Source organism: Ostrea edulis, chromosome 6 (genome assembly GCF_947568905.1).
Source record: "Ostrea edulis chromosome 6, xbOstEdul1.1, whole genome shotgun sequence".
NCBI lineage: Eukaryota > Metazoa > Mollusca > Bivalvia > Ostreida > Ostreidae > Ostrea > Ostrea edulis.
This window is the reverse complement of record NC_079169.1, coordinates 14875677-14896411: the sequence shown is the minus strand read 5'-3', so window position 1 is coordinate 14896411 and position 20735 is coordinate 14875677. Positions and strand designations below refer to the sequence as shown.

The following is a 20735-nucleotide window of genomic DNA, read 5'->3' as shown; positions in this document are numbered from 1 at the left end:
TGTCAGATTTCCTAATGGTAGTCTCTTCGCATCCCTTGACGAAATGGACAATATTATTTGCCGAGCTCAATATTTTTATGAGTTGGCCATATATGACAGAGCTTTTACTAAATGAACACAAAACCCTCAAACTTGGCCTACCTTGGAAGACTGATGGCTCCGAACATAAGGAAAAAATGCTGAATCAGCTATTTTTTGGGGGTACCCATAATAAAGGCATCGGTACTCGATTATGATAAAATATTTTCACCTCATTTTTAGTATGATTTATAGCATAGAGGAGGTACTTTTTTAAGTCTGTCCAGAATTGAACTGCCTATCTCAGTTATCTATATTTCGGGTATCGAAAATAGCTGAAAAAGCTGTATTTTGGCTTGATGATTGAGACCAATATGCCTGGAATAGGTGGCGCTGTATAAAAAGAACATGCATGGATATTTTACCGAAATATTTTGTAAATGGAGATAGAACCCATAGGTGATTCTCCATGTAAAATATCACAAGGATTGGTAACATGTGCTTCTGGACTGTTTTGCATGGTTTTATCTGAGACAATTAAGCACTTAAAGGGACTGATTCATGATTTCCCCCCAAATTTTCTTTTTCACTTTTAATGATCAAAATCTACTGTCTAATGTGTTTAAAAGAGTTTACATAAAATTAAGGTTATACATTATCAAAGAAGCTCATTTTAGAGAGTTTATTATTTGTTTTGTAAACAAAGATTGCGGTATGTTATTGTTTATGAAATTGTCAAAAGAAATGGATATCGATCTAAGTTTATTATATCTTTCAGATTTCGAGAATGTTTGGGGTAAATGTGTCATCTAAAAGTTAAAATTTGTGACTATACAGAATTAAGATGCTTTATATTACAAAATCAATATTTTACTTGTTTGTTTGTATAATAAAAAGACTCGAGTCTTTGTTTACATAACACAGATTTAAGGCTAAAATATTGCTTTAAAACTTGCATTCAGAAGGTCAAAATTTTGGCTGTCAATATTAAATGAGTTGTAATTTAAATGTTTACCATCAAAAATGAAAAATATTTTTATCAAAAATCGTGAACCAGTCCCTTTAATGCCAAACTTCCTTTGAATGATGAATGGAAAAATAGATATGACTAATATTCTCCTAGTCCTTTTAAATCTTATTGCCTAGCTGATTAGCTCAATGAATTAATGTATGAAGTTGCAGATCATCAGTGAAATGTTTTCCCCCTAAAACTGCAATTATTCACTGAATCCACTACATTTTAAAGTTCTTAATTATGTTATGGTACATACCCTCCATAACAGTATTGGAATGTTATTCCTCCTTAAACCACAAGATTTACTTCCATGAATTTACAAGACACAGTACTAAGAAAAACCCAAATATTCAACAATGTAAATGTTACACACTAACTTGCAGATGGAGAAACAATCGGATGTCTTTTAATGGCTGCCCTGACCAACGACTGCATATCTGGGTAGTTTTCAACACTGGAGTGATAGAAATTGATAAATTAACAATAACAATACCGTATACAGAATTTGTTTGGCCTGTGCTATTTTTGGCCAAACACAACGGATAATGATTTCTTCTGGTTTTAAATTGGTCAAAAACCACCTTCAGGTACTATTGTAAAGTACCGTATATACTCGCCTATAAGTCGGTTTTTTGGGAGTCAATTTTTGGTCCAAAACTCTATGTCCGACTTATAGGCGCGTCCTAAGAAGATTGGTATTTTTCTGGGCGGCGTAATGTAGTGTTTTTTAAACAACTCCGATGATTATCATGGACTACCACACAAATGATTATTGTTCACAAATATTTAGACATATTGTGTTGTTTATGTATTTTAAAATCATGTATAAAGTACAAGTATTTATATATTTTTATCTAGTTTAAAATTATTTACATACCGGTAACTAATACTTTCAATTCAACTAATCTATCATTTATCGGTAAAATTGAATTACGAACCCAATTTAATAATGAAATATTCATATGTATAAAGGCTGAAATATATTTCATAAAAGATCGAATATTGTTAACAGATAATTTAGATCATCATTCTTGACTCTTAAAAAGTACATTGCTCATACAAGGAATTATACCGGAATCCCACAATAACAGTTTTCGCGAGGCGCGTGCCACTAAGTAAACACAGTGTCAGGTACTGGTCATTAGGGGACCATAACTGCTTATATAAACAAGGGATCATGATCCATCATAGATCAAGGGATGCGTTTAAACCCCAAACGGATATGGCTTGAATATTGAACACCTCATAATTATTAATTTCTCAAAATATGTTTTGAAACATAGGTAAAAACACTAGAGCATTGATTTGAAATTGTCAACCTATTCTGACAAACATTTGTACCGACTTATAAGCGGGTCAATGACAAATTCCTACAAAATGACCTTAAAAAATACAACCGACTTATAGGCGGGTATATACGGTACTGAATGACATTAAAATTCACCCAAAGGGCAAAAATAAAACAGGGACAAAATTTCCACTGTTTACAGTAGCAAAATTTGACAGCTTTCAGAAAATCTGCAGACCTACATTGTGGTGGAAACATTAAACATTTCAAGATGCCCAATGGCCTATCGGTCACTTGAATGACATGCATCAACTCTACGATGGGCAATTCAATCAAGTGTCAAGCATTATTAAAAAATGGAAAGTATTAAATTGTTATTAGGTTTCCAGATTCATTTTTATTAAAATCCATGTACTTTTATCTTCTTTATGTGATTGCCGCTCCATGAAGCTTCTATACATGCAACTAACCCAGGGGTCAAGAATTCCAAACGTTTGGTAGAAGTCTTCACATTCTTCATAACCATACATACAATATCTTGTCACAGTTTGTAAAAGTGAAGAAAAGGATGATTTAGTAGACAAAAAGTATTGTCACTCTATCGTCTATTTTAGCTCCGCCTTGCCCGAGTCCCTGATGCAGGGATAGGGAATTTTATCATTCTATTGTCTATTTTAGCTCTGCCTTGCCCGAGTCCCTGATGCAGGGATAGGGAATTTTATCACTCTATTGTCTATTTTAGCTCTGCCTTGCCCGAGTCCCTGATGTAGGGGTAGGGAATTTTATCACTCTATTGTCTATTTTAGCTCTGCCTTGCCCGAGTCCCTGATGTAGGGGTAGGGAATTTTATCACTCTATTGTCTATTTTAGCTCTGCCCTAGAGCCTGACTCCCTGATGCAGGGGTAGGGAATTTTATCACTCTATTGTCTATATTAGCTCTGCCCTAGAGCCTGACTCCCTGATGCAGGGGTAGGGAATTTAACAATATTTGTGGACAACTTCATGCTCTTTATAGCCATGCATTGTTAAGGTTTTGCCCTCTGCCTTAACACCAGATCAAATGACCCAGTGGTCATGAATTTCGTAATTTCAGGAGAAGCTTTTCTCTTCATCATTACTACATACTCAGTTTGGTTGTTTGATGTTCTGGACCCAGTTGCACAATGGTTAGTCAACTTTAACTTTCCATTAACTCTTACATTTATATAGCATTAACTAGACATTAACTGTCAGTTAAACTTAATTCATCTTTGTGCAACTGGGCCCTGGAATCCAGATTTTTTTTAAAAATCGCACATTTTCACTTTTAAGAACCATAAACTCCACCCAAGCTCCTGAAGCCCTAACCCAGGGGCAATAGATTTCACAATTTTGGTAAATGATTTCATAGTCTGATTTCAAAATGTCAAGAATTACTATGACTACTGTTACAACTATTACTCAATTCGGTTGTTGCATGTCTACGTCTGAATGCCCCCCGTGAGGATCCGGGTTAGAATAGGTCCTCAGTATCCCCCCCCCCCCCCCCCCCCCCCCCGGATCCGGGTTAGAATAGGTCCTCAGTACCCCTTGCTTGTCGTAAGAGGCAACTAAATGGGACGGTCCTTCAGATGAGACTGCAAAAACCGAGGCCCCGTATCACAGCAGGTGTGGAACGATAAAGATCGATCTCTGCTCAAAGTCCGTAAGCACGGAGCATAGGCCTAAATTTTGCAGCCCTTCACCGGCAATGGTGACGTCTCCATATGAGTGAAAGATTCTCAAGAGGGACGTTAAACAATATACAACCAATCAATCAAGATAATGCACCGTCACTATGTGAAGCTTAAAACCCACAGCAACACTTGAAACTCCGATGCAGGGACCATGAATTTCACAATTTTTGTAGAGACATCCCTCCTCATCATCCCTACATAGGGCCTATACAATTTGTCTGCTAACCATGCCGGAGTGAAGAGGAAGATTTTCAGAGTTCATAATATTGCATGGATCTGACCCTAACCAAACCCTAGTGTTGCAGTGATCATGAAATTTACAATCTTAGTTTCCCTTACCCCAAAGATGTTCCATACCAAATTTAATTAAAAATACTTTCAGAGAAGAAATTGATTATGTTGAAATATTATCATACTACGGAAGACAGACAACTGGCAATGGAAGATTACGGACAACTTCCAATCGCAACTGATCATCTGAGTGACTCAGGTGATCTAAACATCTCATAAAAACATATTTTTGTGTACCTGTATACTTATGTTATAAAAAACACAAATACACAAAAGAAAACATACCAAAGAGGAACTACATCTTTCACTGGCTCAGTGCTGTCCTGCAGAGACTTCTGGGAAAATTTCAGCAATTTGTCCTCTGGTGATTTCTTCTTCCACTTATGAATTCTCTTTTCTTGTGTGTCTGTTTGTGGGTCAGTACTCACAGGCAATCCAAGTTTTCTCTCCTTGTACGACAACCTTGCTTTTGCTATCAGACTTGCCTCTTTCTCTGCTGCCTGTTTCTTTAGACTTTCTATGAGTGCTGCATTTGATGGAGCTTCTGCTAGCTTGGAGACAACCTTGTTGACCTTTGGCACTTCCACAGGTTTGTTCAGGGTCCCTGATTCTGATACAGGTAACTGCAGCAACAGGGTTTGTGTGCCTATCTTGGCTATCACTGTCTTCAGCTGTTCCTTGCTTCCTGCAACTAACCCCGAAGAAAGATCACTTCTACCAGCAACTTGTTGTTTAGCAAGATTGATAGATGCAGACGTTAATGTTGAGGAAGGTGACCCCCCAGCTATGGTGGTTTTTGTACTTGATGTAAGCATCACAGGTCCACTACACTGAGTAAGGGCACTACTATCAACTGTTTTACAAGGGAGCTGAATGGCAGGCACTTTGTTGGCCTCTTGATTCACGAGGATAACAGAATGCATAGATTTTGGAATTGCTTGAGAAATAACACTAACTGGGGTCTGTTGCAATTTGGTACCTTGGTTTCCAGAAGTGGAGGCATCAGCCATGTTTCTCCCTGCTGTTGGTTTTAACCCCCCATTGGATGAAAATGTATCCTTTTGAGATTCTACAGTTTTTTGAACCAAAACATTCTGTGTGGTGCTTTGACTACTGAGCACCTGAGCAGAGGTTGCATTTACACCAGCCACTAGAGACACCTGCTTCCCTGCGTTTCTGTGAGCTGCTGCTATGTCCCCCCTGAGCAATGAGGCCAGCTGACAAGTCTTGCTGGGGACCTTATTCTCCACATTTGAGTCTGTCTTTTGGATGAGTGTCACAGTTTCAATTTTTTTGCTGACCCTGTTCTTTCCGGACGGCTGCACGGACTTCAGTCCCTGGCTAGTGACTTTGAGCTGGTTGTGAGGAATCTGTCCCTGCAGGTGCAGTTGTAGCTGTGTTGGCTGGGTCACTTCTTTTCCATTTTTGTCCAGTGCTTTGGTAGGCTGGCCAACTGTGAGCACTGGTCTCGCAGGATTAACCTCAGTTTTTATCAGTAACACAGGACTAGGCACGCCAGGTGCTGGAGATATATTGCTTTTTGTTATGGGTGCATGGGACCTGATGAGTAATTGAGAATTTTGCACTACAGGTTTCTGAAAGACAGACTTACATGTAGCTCCTACAGACTGCTGAAAGACTGTTTGATTTTGAGCAGTTACAGTAGAAACCTGAGTTTTCAGAGGACTAGAGAAAACACTAGCTGTGTTCACATCCGCTGCTGCAGAATTCTGTGTTAGAGATACACTGTCCATCTTCTGTGGAGATCCCTTTGAGGGCATTGTTTTGGGACTCGATGTGATCCCTTTATGTGTCGGGCTATTCACTGGCTGGCTTCCTGCAGGTGTACCAGGTACAGTTTTCAACAGATGATGAGGGACGAGAAATATATTTCCCTGGTTGTCTTTGCATCGAATATAAAGCGTCTGTGCCTGAGTCCCGAGAGTCCCTGATGACACTGTTGTTTGATTGGGTGGTTGTGAATTTTGACTGGCTGATTGTGTGCGAATTCCTTGTGATATAACACCATTACCAGACTTTTGTGGAGACTTTCCTTGCTGAGAATTAACAGTGCCTGAAGTGGAGAATTTCACAACACTTGAATTTCCTTTCTGGTCTTCTCTAGAAGACTTGACCGTTTGTACCACTTGGGCATTTCTTGGTGAAATAGATGACCCCTTTCCCACTGATGGAGGCATAGTCTGAAGGAGCATTTTCTGTAATTCTGAAGAATGTTTTGACAAAGCACCCTCTGCCTCTGAAACACTTGCAGAACTGTGGGCAGATTGCTGCTTAAAACCATTGATAGGGGTTCCATTCTGACCCGTTTCTATGGTCCCCGACTTGTTAATGCTACATGAAGTCAAAGATCCAAAAGTTCCCAAAGTTAGGGTCATGTTGGATTGTTTACTGCCTGGAGAAAACTGGGAAACACTTTTAGAGATATTTTGGGATTTGTTGAGATTCTTATTGGGAGTTTTTACGTCAGATAATCTGGGTGAATTATTCTCCTTCTTGATTTCTTTTTTGATCGGGGACAAATGCTCAGGAATCGTGACATTTGTTTCTATGGCGTCCCCCGTTGATGGCGACCCATTACAAGTGACTTTGATGGAAGGTTTTACTTCTATATCCTTTTCCAATTCAACGTCTATCACCTGAAATGAACAAAACAATCCTTAATTCATCAAATGAAAATAAAAACGACTATTAAAGAAAATTCTATATCACATTTGCAACTTCACTCATGAGAAGACAATCAAAAGGAATCTCAAGAAAATCATTAAAATTTGCAAGTAAAATCTCTTTCATTCCATTACCGTCTCTGATCCCAGAGTTTGTAGACCAGTATAAGTCCTGTCAAGCTGAAGAATAAAATTGTAACATAACAATTTAATCAAAATTCAGCTAAAAACACAGTGGCGTCCCCTTACATTGGATGCAACGAAAAGCCACATATCGCAAAATGATGTTTTAGGTCTTTTAACAAAATCACTTAAAATGAAATCAGTTATAAAAAATTCCGCTTACAACGTAGTAAAACTGATTCCCCTAACTCTGACCGAAGTCAATGAAGGAACTACTGTAAAAGTAGTTATTTACGCATGGAGAAATTTACACCAATTTCACGATCACTTAATAAGCACCTAAATCTCCCACACACATATAGTTATAAAGATTTGATATATAGAATATTTAATTACCGTGTATTTTTCCTCCACGCTGGACGTGAATAAACGCGTACTTAACCCTCAGTGTAAATAACTACTTTGACAGTAATTAAACAGAATGGACTGAGACCGAACATAGGGAATATATCCGCATCACCAACACAATTCACTGTGAGCTATAAAACTGGGGCAGTTGATGACGAAGACGCCACTGATTTTGATTGTGACATAAACACTGACCCGATTTCTGCTCCTGTCATGATAAAAGTTGTTTGTACTCTCTGAGAGTTCAAACTTTTTTAATTAGTGATTGATATTTCAATAGCGAAAGGAATTCAAATCATCCGAAAAATCAATTAATCTATTACAGTCTTATATCAATAAATAGATTGATGCCTGATGTACTGAATACTTATAGACTATTGGTTCGCTGGTTAAATTTACGCATTTGTATAAATTTTGAATTGAAAAATCACCCTAGCTTTATATTCTAAACTTCTTTTTAATGATCAAGTTTCCAATAACTAAAATATCACTATCAATTTTAAATGTTAAAGCATCTTCATTTTTCTTCAAATCAATACAACATGCTTGAAAATTCAGCAAGTTAAAATACACTGGCAAACACCTGGTACATGTAAGAGTGGAAGGAACATTGACTCGGAGCCTCAATAGTACACCTCATAAGTGCCGTAGAGAAGATTTTATAAGTATGTGTTTAATTCCCTAAATTCACATTCTAAATTTAGCCTACTGTACAGAGTTCACATTCTAAATTTAGCCTACTGTACAGAATTCACATTCTAAATTTAGCCTACTGTACAGAATTCATTCTAAATTTAGCCTACAGTACAGAATTCACATTCTAAATTTAGCCTACTGTACAGAATTCATTCTAAATTTAGCCTACTGTACAGAACTCACATTCTAAATTTAGCCTACAGAATTTACCTTTAATTGGTGAATGACATCTACTTTTTTATTCCTTGCATCCTGAAAGTACAGCTGCACTCGAACGGGAAACTCCCCCCACCCACGCCGTGTAAGATGGAATGGGGGTTGTCTAAAACAGAAATGCATCAGACTATCTAAATTCACTGAACACATACACTGCATGTACGTATAACTTCTCCTTTTAAAATAATTCAAGTTATTCAACTGAACATAGGAAATATGGCATCTGTATTCACTGCACCATATGCCTCAACACCAAAATGACTTGCATGACCTTGCTGTTCCGGAGGAGGTCAAGGTCATATATTCATACTATGAAATTAAAGGTCTTGCTGTAAGAAATCTTTATATACAAAATATGAAAGTCCTACCTTAGAACGTTCAGGAGACACTGAATAGGCTAGGTTTACTTAAAAGTAGGTAAAATTCTAAAGTCAAGGTCACAAAATTCAACAACATGATACCAAATGAAAGGTCTTGTCATAAAGAACCAATCTACCTTAAATAGTTCAAGAGATATTTAATAGGTATAGTGTAGGTTATCTTAAAAGCAGGTCAAACTCCAAGGTCAAGAGATATTCAATAGGTACAGTGTAGGTTATCTTAAAAGCAGGTCAAATGCCAAGGTCAAGATCACAAAGATTAAAACTTTGGTATTCAAAAAAAAAAAGCTTTGTCACAAGGAATGTATAAACCAAATATGAGAGCCCAATCACTCACTATTTAAAGGTTATGAGCAAGGTTAAAGTTTTGAAATGTGGGTCAATTTCTAAGGTCAAGTTCATAAGGTCAAAGATCAAGTATGAAATGAGATATTAATTTATATAGGTTAGGCTTTCTTAAAAGTAGGATGAACTCTACAGTCAAGGTCACAAGGTTAAAATTACGAGGTCTTGTTACGAGGAATGTGCACATGAAATATAAGAGTCCTATCACTCATCATTCAAAAGTCATGAGTAGGTATAAAGTTTTGGACAGACAGGAAAATACAATATGCCCCTAACATAAATCCATTTGCATTTGGATCTGCTTTAATGTGGCCCTGTTACTCTGACCTATTGTGGCACCATCCTACCCCCCAGGGGCCCCTGAAATTAACAAACTTGAATTGAACTACCACTTGCATATCACTATGACTAATCATGGTCCTGTTATTGATATGAAGATTTTTAAAGATGTTTCCCTCTATATACCCATGTAAGCATTTGATCTTCATCCTATTTCAGTATTTTGAATAAGCATGAATCTGCACTACTTACGGATGTTTACATCATGATCCTAATGCTCTTGAGAAGAAGATTCTGAAATATTTTTCTTAATATATATTTGCATGTAAAACTTTGATCCCTTATTGTGGCCCAACCCTATCTACCCCGGGGGCCATGAACTGAACAAACTTGAACATTCTATGTGTCAGGAAACTTTCATCGTGTAAATTTTAACTTTCTGGCCTAGTGGTTCTTGAGAAAAGGATTTTAAAAGATTTTTTCCATAAATCTGCACGTAAAAACTTTGATCTCCTATTGTGGCCTCACCCTACTCCTAGGGACCACTAGGGATCAATGTTGAGTTCACATATTTTTATGAATTGTGTATTCCTACAGAAAGCCCTTATTTCAGCACTCACTGAAAGGTCAGAGGTTATAACCAATACTAAAGTTTCCTGTCACAAACAGATGGGCAAACAAACAAGAAAAAACAAGATGTCCAGAATTTTCCAATCTGGGACTGAATAGATACTGTATTTTGCCAAATATAATACACAGTTTTTTTACTAGAATTTTTTGTGAGAAGGGGCTACAAATTACATACAGCTAGATGTTTTCGACACATTTTTCTTTCAGGTAAAATTTGACAGCAAAGTTCACTCCAAACCAATATATAGCCTATGTACAGATATTGTATGCTTTTTTGTATTGTTCACCCATTCAAAAGTGAAAATTATCTCTAGAAAATTACCAAATGTGATGCTTCCAATCTTTATCTAATCGAACAGCCAATTAAAATGCATTGGATCTACAATCACGCAAAAGTGCCACGACCATGATCGTGACCAGCACATGTTATTCTAAGCCCTTGTTGTGTACATGTGCTTTGTCACATGATTTTGTCAGACAACCCCTCAAGAGTAGCTGTAAGTGGCAATCTTTCTCTCTCTCTGCATGCTGCATGATTTCCATGGGTCTGGACATATACAATTACTTGTAACTTTTCTTTTGCATTAAACAATAATTTATTGATATGTATTTTACCCATCTTAATGCAACGAAATTTCGGAGGGTTATGTTTGAAGTCTTCTGTCCACTACCGTCTCCAAAGCATTGTTTTTACAGACAGAGCTTCAATTATATGTTGGCTATCTCACAAATTTTAAGTTAAAACATAGACAATATCGAGTCTGTTAAAACTTTTATGCTACAAAATCTCAAGCTTAAATATTTTGCTGCACTGTGTGCAAATTCTTGTGCTTTGTTGAGAACTTAAATTAAATCCACAAAGATTTCTATAGAAATTAACCATGAAGAATAAAATCAAGATTACATCTTGGTCAGAATATTTGCTGTATACACACAAACTGCAATTTTCCTAAGTTTTCAGGAGGAAAAAAAAGTGGGTGCATATAAATACCAAATGTGTATCATATTTGGCAAGATATGGTAATTCTTTATGCTACTTTTCAGTTTTTTCATTAACCACATACTGTAAAATAATACAAAAGAAAATAAGCATGTGAGAAGTAGGCGACACACAGAACCATAATTGCACTGTTACTTACGACACTTCAACAAGGTCATTAGGTCGGACTACTTACGACACTTCAACAAGGTCATTAGGTCCGACTACATACGACACTTCAACAAGGTCATTAGGTCCGACTACTTACGACACTTCAACAAGGTCATTAGGTCCGACTACTTACGACACTTCAACAAGGTCATTAGGTCCGACTACTTACGACACTTCAACAAGGTCATTAGGTCGGTAGCTGGGGTGCAGGAAAAACCAGACTTTCTTCACAAAGTGATCAATGTTGGGTTCCCCCTTTGGGCCCCTGACATACACCATCCACTTATGAGTTGATTGGTCATTTTCATCTCTTCTGTCAACTGGGATGTACCTGCAAAATCAATACTCAATTTACACACATCAGCAAAATGCTTTTCAAAATTTTCAAAAGACGAAATCTGAATTCGGGATTTTTTTCCTAAACATATTACTGCTTTAAAACTTACTTTGAAACATTCCCAATAACAATTCTTCTCAGGACTTTAAATCGATTTGATCTGTTTGTTCTCCCATCGTTTGACACTTCCTGTTTTATCAACACGCCCTCCTTTGTCTGACAATCAAAATAGGTGCATGTTTAATTTCACAATATGTGCAACCCATTTCCTGCCATGAATGAAATTCTAAACATACACCATGGCATGCTGTTTCTCACCTACAATCATACCATAGGAATGACTTATTTCATGATTTACACAGCTAAAGCTGCTATAATTGTCATCTCCATCAAGCAATACAAATGAAAGAAGGTTGTTTAGTTGTTTAAAAAATCTTTCTGCATTTATAATAGATCTGATCTAGTATGGTCATAGTTCAATAATATGAATCTGTCTCAATGCCTGGACTTATATGATTTTGTGTTGATCATTTCGATACGTACTTCACACAGAAAACAAAAATTCTGTCACTTCCAGAGAGACTGACCCAACTACAACAGCTGAAATGTACATGTATGTATACTTCTCAAGTCCTTTAATCTGGTAGTGAGTTTAAGAGGACCAGTATGATCTGATGACAAGACGACGAACATTAAGAGGACCAGTATGATCTGATGACGAGACGACGAACATTAAGAGGACCAGTATGATCTGATGACGAGACGACGAACATTAAGAGGATCAGTAGACGAGACGATGAACATTAAGAGGACCAGTATGATCTGATGACGAGACGATGAACATTAAGAGGACCAGTATGATCTGATGACGAGACGACGAACATTAAGAGGACCAGTATGATCTGATGACGAGACGACGAACATTAAGAGGACCAGTATGATCTGATGACGAACATTAAGAGGACCAGTATGATCTGATGACGAGACAATGAACATTAAGAGAATCAGTAGACGAGACGATGAACATTAAGAGGACCAGTATGATCTGATGACGAGACGACGAACATTAAGAGGGCCAGTTTGATCTGATGACGAGACGACGAACATTAAGAACAACCATCAAGTCTTCCAGTTTAAACAACAATTGGGTATTCAGATCATACGCTATAGCAACTGTTAAGCAAATGATATCAGTACAGAAAAAAAATCCCCGAAATAATTGACAACCTTGGTGACAGATGTAACTCTATCCAGAGCCCATCTCCATAAACAGATGTCAAACTTTGTGGAATTCCTGATCTACACAAGTCTGACAAATGTATCATCCTACCTATTTTATCTCTGGCAGTTCCTGCTTCATGACCAGCCTATCAGATGAGTCATGTATTATTTTACCTCTTTTATCTCTGGCAGTTCCTGCTTCATGACCAGCCTCTCAGTTGAATCGTGTTCTGTTTTGGGTTCCACTTTGATTGTGGTTTGGAGAGGTCGTTTTCCCAGCGTGTCCTTCACAGCTGGGTGTATGGGTACAATCGGCTGAGGATCATTCTGTTCAAACAATAATATACTGCAGTTATTTTCCTTAACCAATTTTTCTAATTGATTAAGATTTCCATGATTCAATAGTCAATCCAAAACTACTTTTCCTTCTTTCTTTTTAATCTATATTGCAAGACTGTTGTAGGCTTTGTATGAAATAGAAAGTCAATGTGTGCAAAAAGATACTTCTGTTTAAGGATGTATGGGACCGACATCAGAGTAATTAAACAAGAGGCCCATGGGCCACATCGCTCACCTGAGTCACCTTGGTTCATATCTAAAGATTTTTCCTATATATTTGCATGTAAAACTTTGATCCCTATTGTGGCCCCAACCTACTCCCGGGGACCATGATTTTTACAAACTTGAATCTGCACTTTGTCAGGAAGTTTTCATGTAAACATAAACTTTTCTTGCCCAGTGATTTTTCAGAAGAAGATTTTTAATGATTTTCCTATATATTTGTATGTAAAATTTTGATCCCCTACTTTGGCCCCATCTTACCCCCGGGGGCCATGATTTTAACAAACTTGAATCTGCACTATGTCAGGAAGCTTTCATGTAAATTTCCGCTTTCCTGGCAAAGTAGTTTTTGAAAAGAAGATTTTTAAAAGATTTTCCCTATATATTTGTATGTAATACTTTGATCCCCTGTTGTGGCTCCATCTACCCCAGGGTGACATGATTTTAACCAATTTGAATCTGCACTATGTCAGGAAGCTTTCATGTAAATTTCAGCTCTTCTGGCATGAGAATAAGATTTTTAAATGACCCCACCCTATTTTTGCATTTTTGTGATTATCTCTCCTTTGAAGGGGGCATGGTCCTTCATTGGGACAAACTTGAAAGCCCTTCACCCAAGGATGCTTTTGGCCAAGTTTGGTTATAATTGGCCCAGTGGTTCTGGAGAAGAAGTCGAAAATGTAAAAAGTTTACAGACAGACGACGGACAACAGGCAATCAGAAAAGCTCACTTGAGCTTTCAGCTCAGGTGAGTTAAAAATTCTGAAAATGAGTGAAATAGATAGCATTGCATTTACTTCAACAGAAGAAGACAATTTTTACATAAGTTTGTGAGTTCATTTCCATGGTAACAAACATCAAACATACCCTTGCTGATGACATCGTAATTTGCTGAAATTGACCACTTGTCTTTAAGAAAGTGTGGGACTGATATCAAAGTAATTAAATGACTGTTTTCTCATTGTCAAGCAAGACGTATAGAATATACTTGTACACAAATTGCTGGTATAAAAAAATCAATGCATTATCTGTATGATATTTGAATAATAGATTAAAACAAGATATCATATTCAAATTAATAGTATACCAAATACTTGTAAATTTCATCCTGTTCGTTTTGAAATACATTTCTCAGTGGAGAGGGGGTATTGTTTGATTCACCTATCACGACAAAAACGTGTTGTATTTTTATCACATGACCTAACACGGACTTGTGGATCGTGATCGGTCACTTGCTTATATATTTCCCTGTGTCAGATTTAATAACAGTGAAAATGTTGCATGCAAGGATAAGTTTTAATGTAGTAAAGGACTTTCATAAATCAAAAGTCAAAAATTATTTGCATTTTCTGATATTTGATGTCTTGTTTTGTGTGGTGTCAAAGACTAAACAATTTCCCGTATTTTCTCAATCTCTGTCGAAGCGACTTCAAAGTCAATCATAAAAGGGTAGCAAAATATGCATTGCATGCATAGCCTACACATATTTTCTGTTTATTAAGTTTGTATCAAATTTCACCTTCAATAACTACATTTACCATTTTGATGAATAGGCTCCGTAGAACTAAAACTGCTGCCTTAACAGCTCAACCCTTCATCATGGCTGCTTCAAGTGAATTGTTGTGCAGTGCAAGTGATTTGTATTTTTCAGTATTTATGTACATTTTGATAAATGAAGATAAGTACTTTTGTCTTTTTGATTTTTTTTACAATCCGCTTCCTGGATTATAAAGCGTAGACTGACCCAAACCAGGTAATATCGCATAATATGCCCAAATATTATTTCATTCCTAAACTAACATTTCTCTAATTCAGTTTAATGCCAAATACTTCTATAATTGATTAATGTTTCAATAATTGATTAATATTTCTATAATTGATAAATATTTCTATAATTGATTAATATTTCTATAATTGATAAATGTTTCAATAATAATTGATAAATGTTTCAATAATAATTGATAAATGTTTCAATAATTGATCAATGTTTCAATAAATGATTAATGTTTAAATGATTGATTCCTATTTCTATAATTGATTAATATTTCTATAATTGATAAATGTTTCAATAATAATTGATAAATGTTTCAATAAATGATTAATGTTTAAATGATTGATTCCTATTTCTATAATATTATGATAAATGTTTCTAAGATTGATTAATATTTCAATAATTGATTAATGTTTCTATAATTGATAAATATTTCTATAATTGATTAATATTTCTATAATTGATTAATATTTCTATAATTGATAAATGTTTCAAAAATTGATTAATATTTCAATAATTAATTAATGTTTCTATAATTGACCGCAAATGTCCACTACAGTGAAACTTTGGTCACATTTAGGGCCGAAACAATACGCCCACTTCGCGATACAATATGGATTGCAATACTTATGCCATGATTCAATATTTTTAATACCATACATTTTACAGAAGAAACCAATAACTTGGAAGAAAAATTGAACTACGAAGATTCACAGTCAAAATTTTAAAGGCAAATTGTTTCCAAAAGGCCAAACGGTGAGATGCCTATTGGCTCTGTAGTTTAAACTGATTAAGTTCATTATTATATTTGTCAGACTCAAGGCTAACAACAGCCTGTCCATTATTCGACGCCATATTGTCCCTTGTGCATGTAAAAATAATTAGTACAGGTTAAGTCCGATGCATTTCATTGTTTTTAAAAAACGTATCAAACCAAAGATCTAAGCAATGAATAGGACAATGAATTAAGCATTAATATTGAACAATATAGATATTTCGGTGAATCGTTTCAGCCCTAGTCACATTTACTTTGAAGGGTCGTCTAAGAAATTAACATTTTACAATTTCAAATATTTACATTCAAACAGGTCTCTCTTCCCTTATCAACTCTTGTTATATAGTTTTGAGTTTGAATGTCCATAATGAATAGAACAGTTGGCAGTGCTTGTCATGATGCCAAACCACAACCTGTACATCGAATACAACAGGTATTAAGGAGGTACTCCACATCGTCATAATGACTGACTTCCTTTCCAAACATAGATGAAAGTATAAATATCAGCAATACTTGTCTATTCATTTAGAAAACCAATGTCTACCTGAGTAGCTCAGTAGGTTAGCACGTCGACTGCTGAACTGTAGATCGCGGGTTCAAGTCCAGTAGGGGTTTTAATATTTTTTTTTTCAGATTGCTTTTTTTTTTGACTAAATAAAGTAAATTTGAAATTGAATACTGTTCCAGTAGACACGTGTATTATTGACCGAAAAATGTGCTATAACATCCATTCTAATTAGTTTCCCCATGATACTGACAACCGACACATCCTCCATAATGATAATAAAACAACATTTCATTGATTAATGGTGTCACACTTTGTACCTTGATGAATCTCTGCTGACTGGCTGATCCATAGTAATTAGCCACAATACAGGCGCGGAGTCTGTCCATCACCACCTGGCAATGTCTTAAACTCTAAAACACACAAGAAAACATAGAAAATCAAAATGCGAACAGGATGCTGTGTGGTTCTCTCCCCTAAGATACACCCAGGGCACTACAAAGCAGACTATCCCTTCTCAATGTAAGTTACGTTACTGAAATAATGGTGTGACCTTTACCTGTAATCCTGCGATACAGAAATCATTCAGGACCTTCACCTTTCCCTATCATCTCTGTATCACGTACAAACTACTTCCAGGGTATACCACATTTTCCAACTTATATATATATGCACACACAGGCATTATATGAATGCATACTCAAGTTACTACAGGATGCATCCATGTGCACGGTATCTTCTCCATATTAGCAATGGGACAATGAAGCCTTTAGAGAATTGATCTCTTATTCTCCATTAATTAGATTTATTTGTCATTCTTAGTTGTAGCAAATGATTGATTGATTGAATATTGTTTAGCGTCCCTCTCGAGAATATTTCACTCATATGGAGACATCGCCATTGCCAGTGAAGGGCTGCAAAATTTAGGCCTAAGTTCGGCGTTTATGACCTTTGAGCAGGGAGGAATCTTTATCGTGCCACATCTGCTGTGTGACACGGGACCTCGGTTTTTGCGGTCTCATCTGAAGGACCGCTCCATTTAGTAACTTTTTACGACAAGCAAGCAGTACTGTCTGAGGAACTATTCTAACCTGGATCCCCACAAGATTGTAGCAAATGAAAGAATAGTTGTAGAAAATAAAAGAATGGTACATACCGTGATTTAATGAATAAACAGTGCATGCATTTCCTAATCTACTAATGCAATGTTTACAAAAGTGTGAAAGAAGAAGTTTGTCAATAAGTGATACTCTTTCTGTCCCCGGTACCTGATCAATGCAGTCCAGTTCTTTCTCTTTATTCTTGAGTTCCTGATGAAACTCATTCCTTACAATCATCTCTATTTTCTTTCTCGTACTCTCTTTAGCTGCAAGAGAATAATAATTTTTTCAAGGGCATTAGATATCGTAATGTAACAATTCATTTAAAGCTGATCAATATTAAGAAGCGATTTGCAATCTTCAAATTGAATTCATTGCTGAGGAATGATGATAAAACAGCAGGATGTATTTTTTTCATTTACTTTTTGAACATAACATTAAAACAAACCATCTTCTTCCAGAACTTTCTGTCTCTTAGTCTGTGCCTGGGTTACATCTTCATAATCTGGATCAATGTCTATGTGACTTCTTTTTGTTGCCATTCTAGACTTACAAAATCTGCAATATCATGAAATAGAGTGATAAGTTTAACAGTTATGTATCACAACAACGATATTACGATTAACAGAAATACTAATTTCAATTCATGGTGATTACGTTCTACTATAATGAGCACAATTTCACGTATGTACTGTTTCGATTTCTGAAATGTTTAAATCATCACAAATCCTAATTATTTATTGCATGTAACAGGGCAAGCATATTTATAGGTTATAGACTTTGTATGGGAAAATATGACGACCGAGTTTTTTGGCGCGCAGACGGACCGAGCTTACGAGGTCCGTTCGCGACAAAAAACGAGGTCGTCATATTTCCCATACAAAGTGTATAACCTTTTTATTATATACTTTCAATTTCATTTAGAAACTAACAATAATTTTATTTTTAACAATAACTTTATCGGTTTAACTGAGTAAAAGATGAAAAACACGAAAAATTTGAAAATTAACGGCGTAGAAATTTGATTGTGACGTAATGTTTGCGGGCCGGAAAGTTTCCGGGCATATATCGTGTGATATATGCCCGCAAACTTTTAAAGAAAAAAGAAGATATGAAATTGAAAGTATATAATAAGTGTTCTTATAGACTACCTCTAAATATATTTTTAAAATGTTGTAAAATTTTCTTGGGAAAATATATCCTAAATAGCCAATACAATAAAATTTTCTTCCTATTTAATGGTTACTGAGCACTTTGTGGGGAAAAAAATTATGACCAATATTTATTATAAACACTTAATTCCATCGAATTTTATAAATTACTAATTCTATCCAACAGGTCATATTTATGAAATTCTTTAATATCACATATCATGGTCTCTGGTGATTTCTAGAGAAGCACACCCTTTTTCATATGTTCCTATATATATTAGAGGGCGAAGCCCTCTCACGGCCCAAAGGCCGTGAGAGCGGAGCTCTCCCTATAGGTAACACGTATATACATGTTTAAAAGGAAAATATAGGAAAACAATGACAAATTAAACTATACCTATGGAACTTGAAAATTTTGGTACTAATGGCGTCGATTCGAATACTATCGCGTGGACATGTATTTCTCCATTTTGAATCTCGTTAACCCTAGTTCACGTCATTCTGAGATGTTACAAAAATTCGTAAAAGCATGTAAATCTTATTTTCTTAATCATATATAATCACTCCACCATTAACGCCATGTTTGTTGTGGTTCAGACGCTATGTTTGTAAATTTGCTAAAATACGACGCTGAATATGACGTCACAATGTACTGTTTACATCAGTTGCATTATATTTCCCCGCGTTCAATATATAGGCGGATCAAATCCTGCTAACTTCGGGTTGTTTTTGGTCTGTTTTGAATATAGATACTAATACCAAAACTTGTTTGCTTCGCCCTCAAACACGGTCACGCCGTAAAACATACTAGGGTGCAATATTTAGCTATATATCAGAATATTCTTAATCTAATTTACAGAAAAAATCAAAGGTTTCAAGAGTGTCAGAATGTCAAAATGTTCATGTGATCTAATAACATATCTTTAACTCTACTCTTGACAAAATGAAAAGTTGAGAACATAATTGTTTTCGGTGTCAAATCACTGTCTTACTTACAGATGCTTGTTTAAACAAAACCTTTTAAAATCATTCTCTATATTTTCAGCAAGAACGGATTCAACATTTTTCTTTGAACAAGAGTCTGTTGATATTCTTACTTCTGGTTTAAATTAATTTCACTCAAATATAGAGGATGCTAAATATGCGGATGTTTAATGATTACTTGCACAAGTCGGACGACTAATTGTGTAAAACTGCATTTAAAAATTCCTCTGACAAAAAAAAAAATAAGCAAATTCCTTCGTCGCTCTTTTTTCATGCACTGAGCTCCCTGTCGATTGGAGTAACAACCGTTCACCGAGTACTGCATGACAAAACTGTGACCAAACGTTAGGAACAAAATCTACAAGAAATGTTCAGTATTTAAGCTCTTCTTTGTTTTCAAAGTATATGTTTCTGATAAGAAAAAGCAAATTTCTCACATTTAACATTTCTGTTTCATGGAGGCCGCCATCTTGTAATATGCAATGAACAAAGTTGTAGTGAGAAACGAAATAGTACGGAGAGCCACTTTCCGGATTGATACATCACACTATTGCGTGTATGATATACTTTGGGTCAATGTTGGGAAAACTAATTCTATTTTGAACGATTTTGTAAATCGAGTTACGATAGATTGTTTCAATTTATTATGGATCCAAAAATATAAAACACACAACAGGAAATTAACACACTTAATTTCACAAAACAATCAGTTGAATAGACTAGTTTCACAAAGAACTTTGAGAAGAAAGCTTTCTCACGCAAAGACACACATGTTTAAATTTTGAAAAATTTGCCTACCCGGGTAAAAATTACATGTAGCCAATGGAATAAACAAGCGCGTAGCTGCCTACATATATACATGTATGCAAGTACGGAATGGCGTACACGTATATATATAGATCATTTACCAAAGAATTTTTAAAGTCCTTTTAGAATTTCAAGTCAGCAGAGTAAATGTCTTGTCTCTATGTCCAACAATCAACAGTGACGGATTTAGGGGGAGGGGGAACCGCTCTTTTTTTTTTTTTTTTTTTTTTTTTTTTACCACACCCAAACCTCTAAAGGATGCGGTGACTATAAATGAAAGGAAG

The 20735-nt window shown here is 35.9% G+C and overlaps 1 protein-coding gene across 2 annotated transcripts in view; it reads right to left on the bottom strand.

Moving 5' to 3' along the window:
* Positions 1–20186, bottom strand: part of LOC125645854 (YEATS domain-containing protein 2-like) — a 43939-nt gene extending 23753 nt beyond the window's left edge. The window contains exons 1-11 of one of the 2 annotated variants that reach the window (XM_056141653.1): positions 20082–20186; positions 17958–18067; positions 17678–17775; positions 16730–16822; positions 12972–13124; positions 11686–11792; positions 11409–11570; positions 8450–8561; positions 7148–7192; positions 4614–6985; positions 1411–1487 (exon numbers count right to left, since the gene is read on the bottom strand). In XM_056141653.1, the coding sequence (XP_055997628.1) occupies positions 1411–1487; positions 4614–6985; positions 7148–7192; positions 8450–8561; positions 11409–11570; positions 11686–11792; positions 12972–13124; positions 16730–16822; positions 17678–17775; positions 17958–18051 (3313 nt within the window). In that variant the 5' untranslated portion in view covers positions 18052–18067; positions 20082–20186. The remainder of the gene's footprint in view (positions 1–1410; positions 1488–4613; positions 6986–7147; positions 7193–8449; positions 8562–11408; positions 11571–11685; positions 11793–12971; positions 13125–16729; positions 16823–17677; positions 17776–17957; positions 18068–20081) is intronic. The other variant, XM_048871720.2, reaches the window with a different exon arrangement.
* Between the last annotated feature and the right edge of the window lie 549 nt (positions 20187–20735).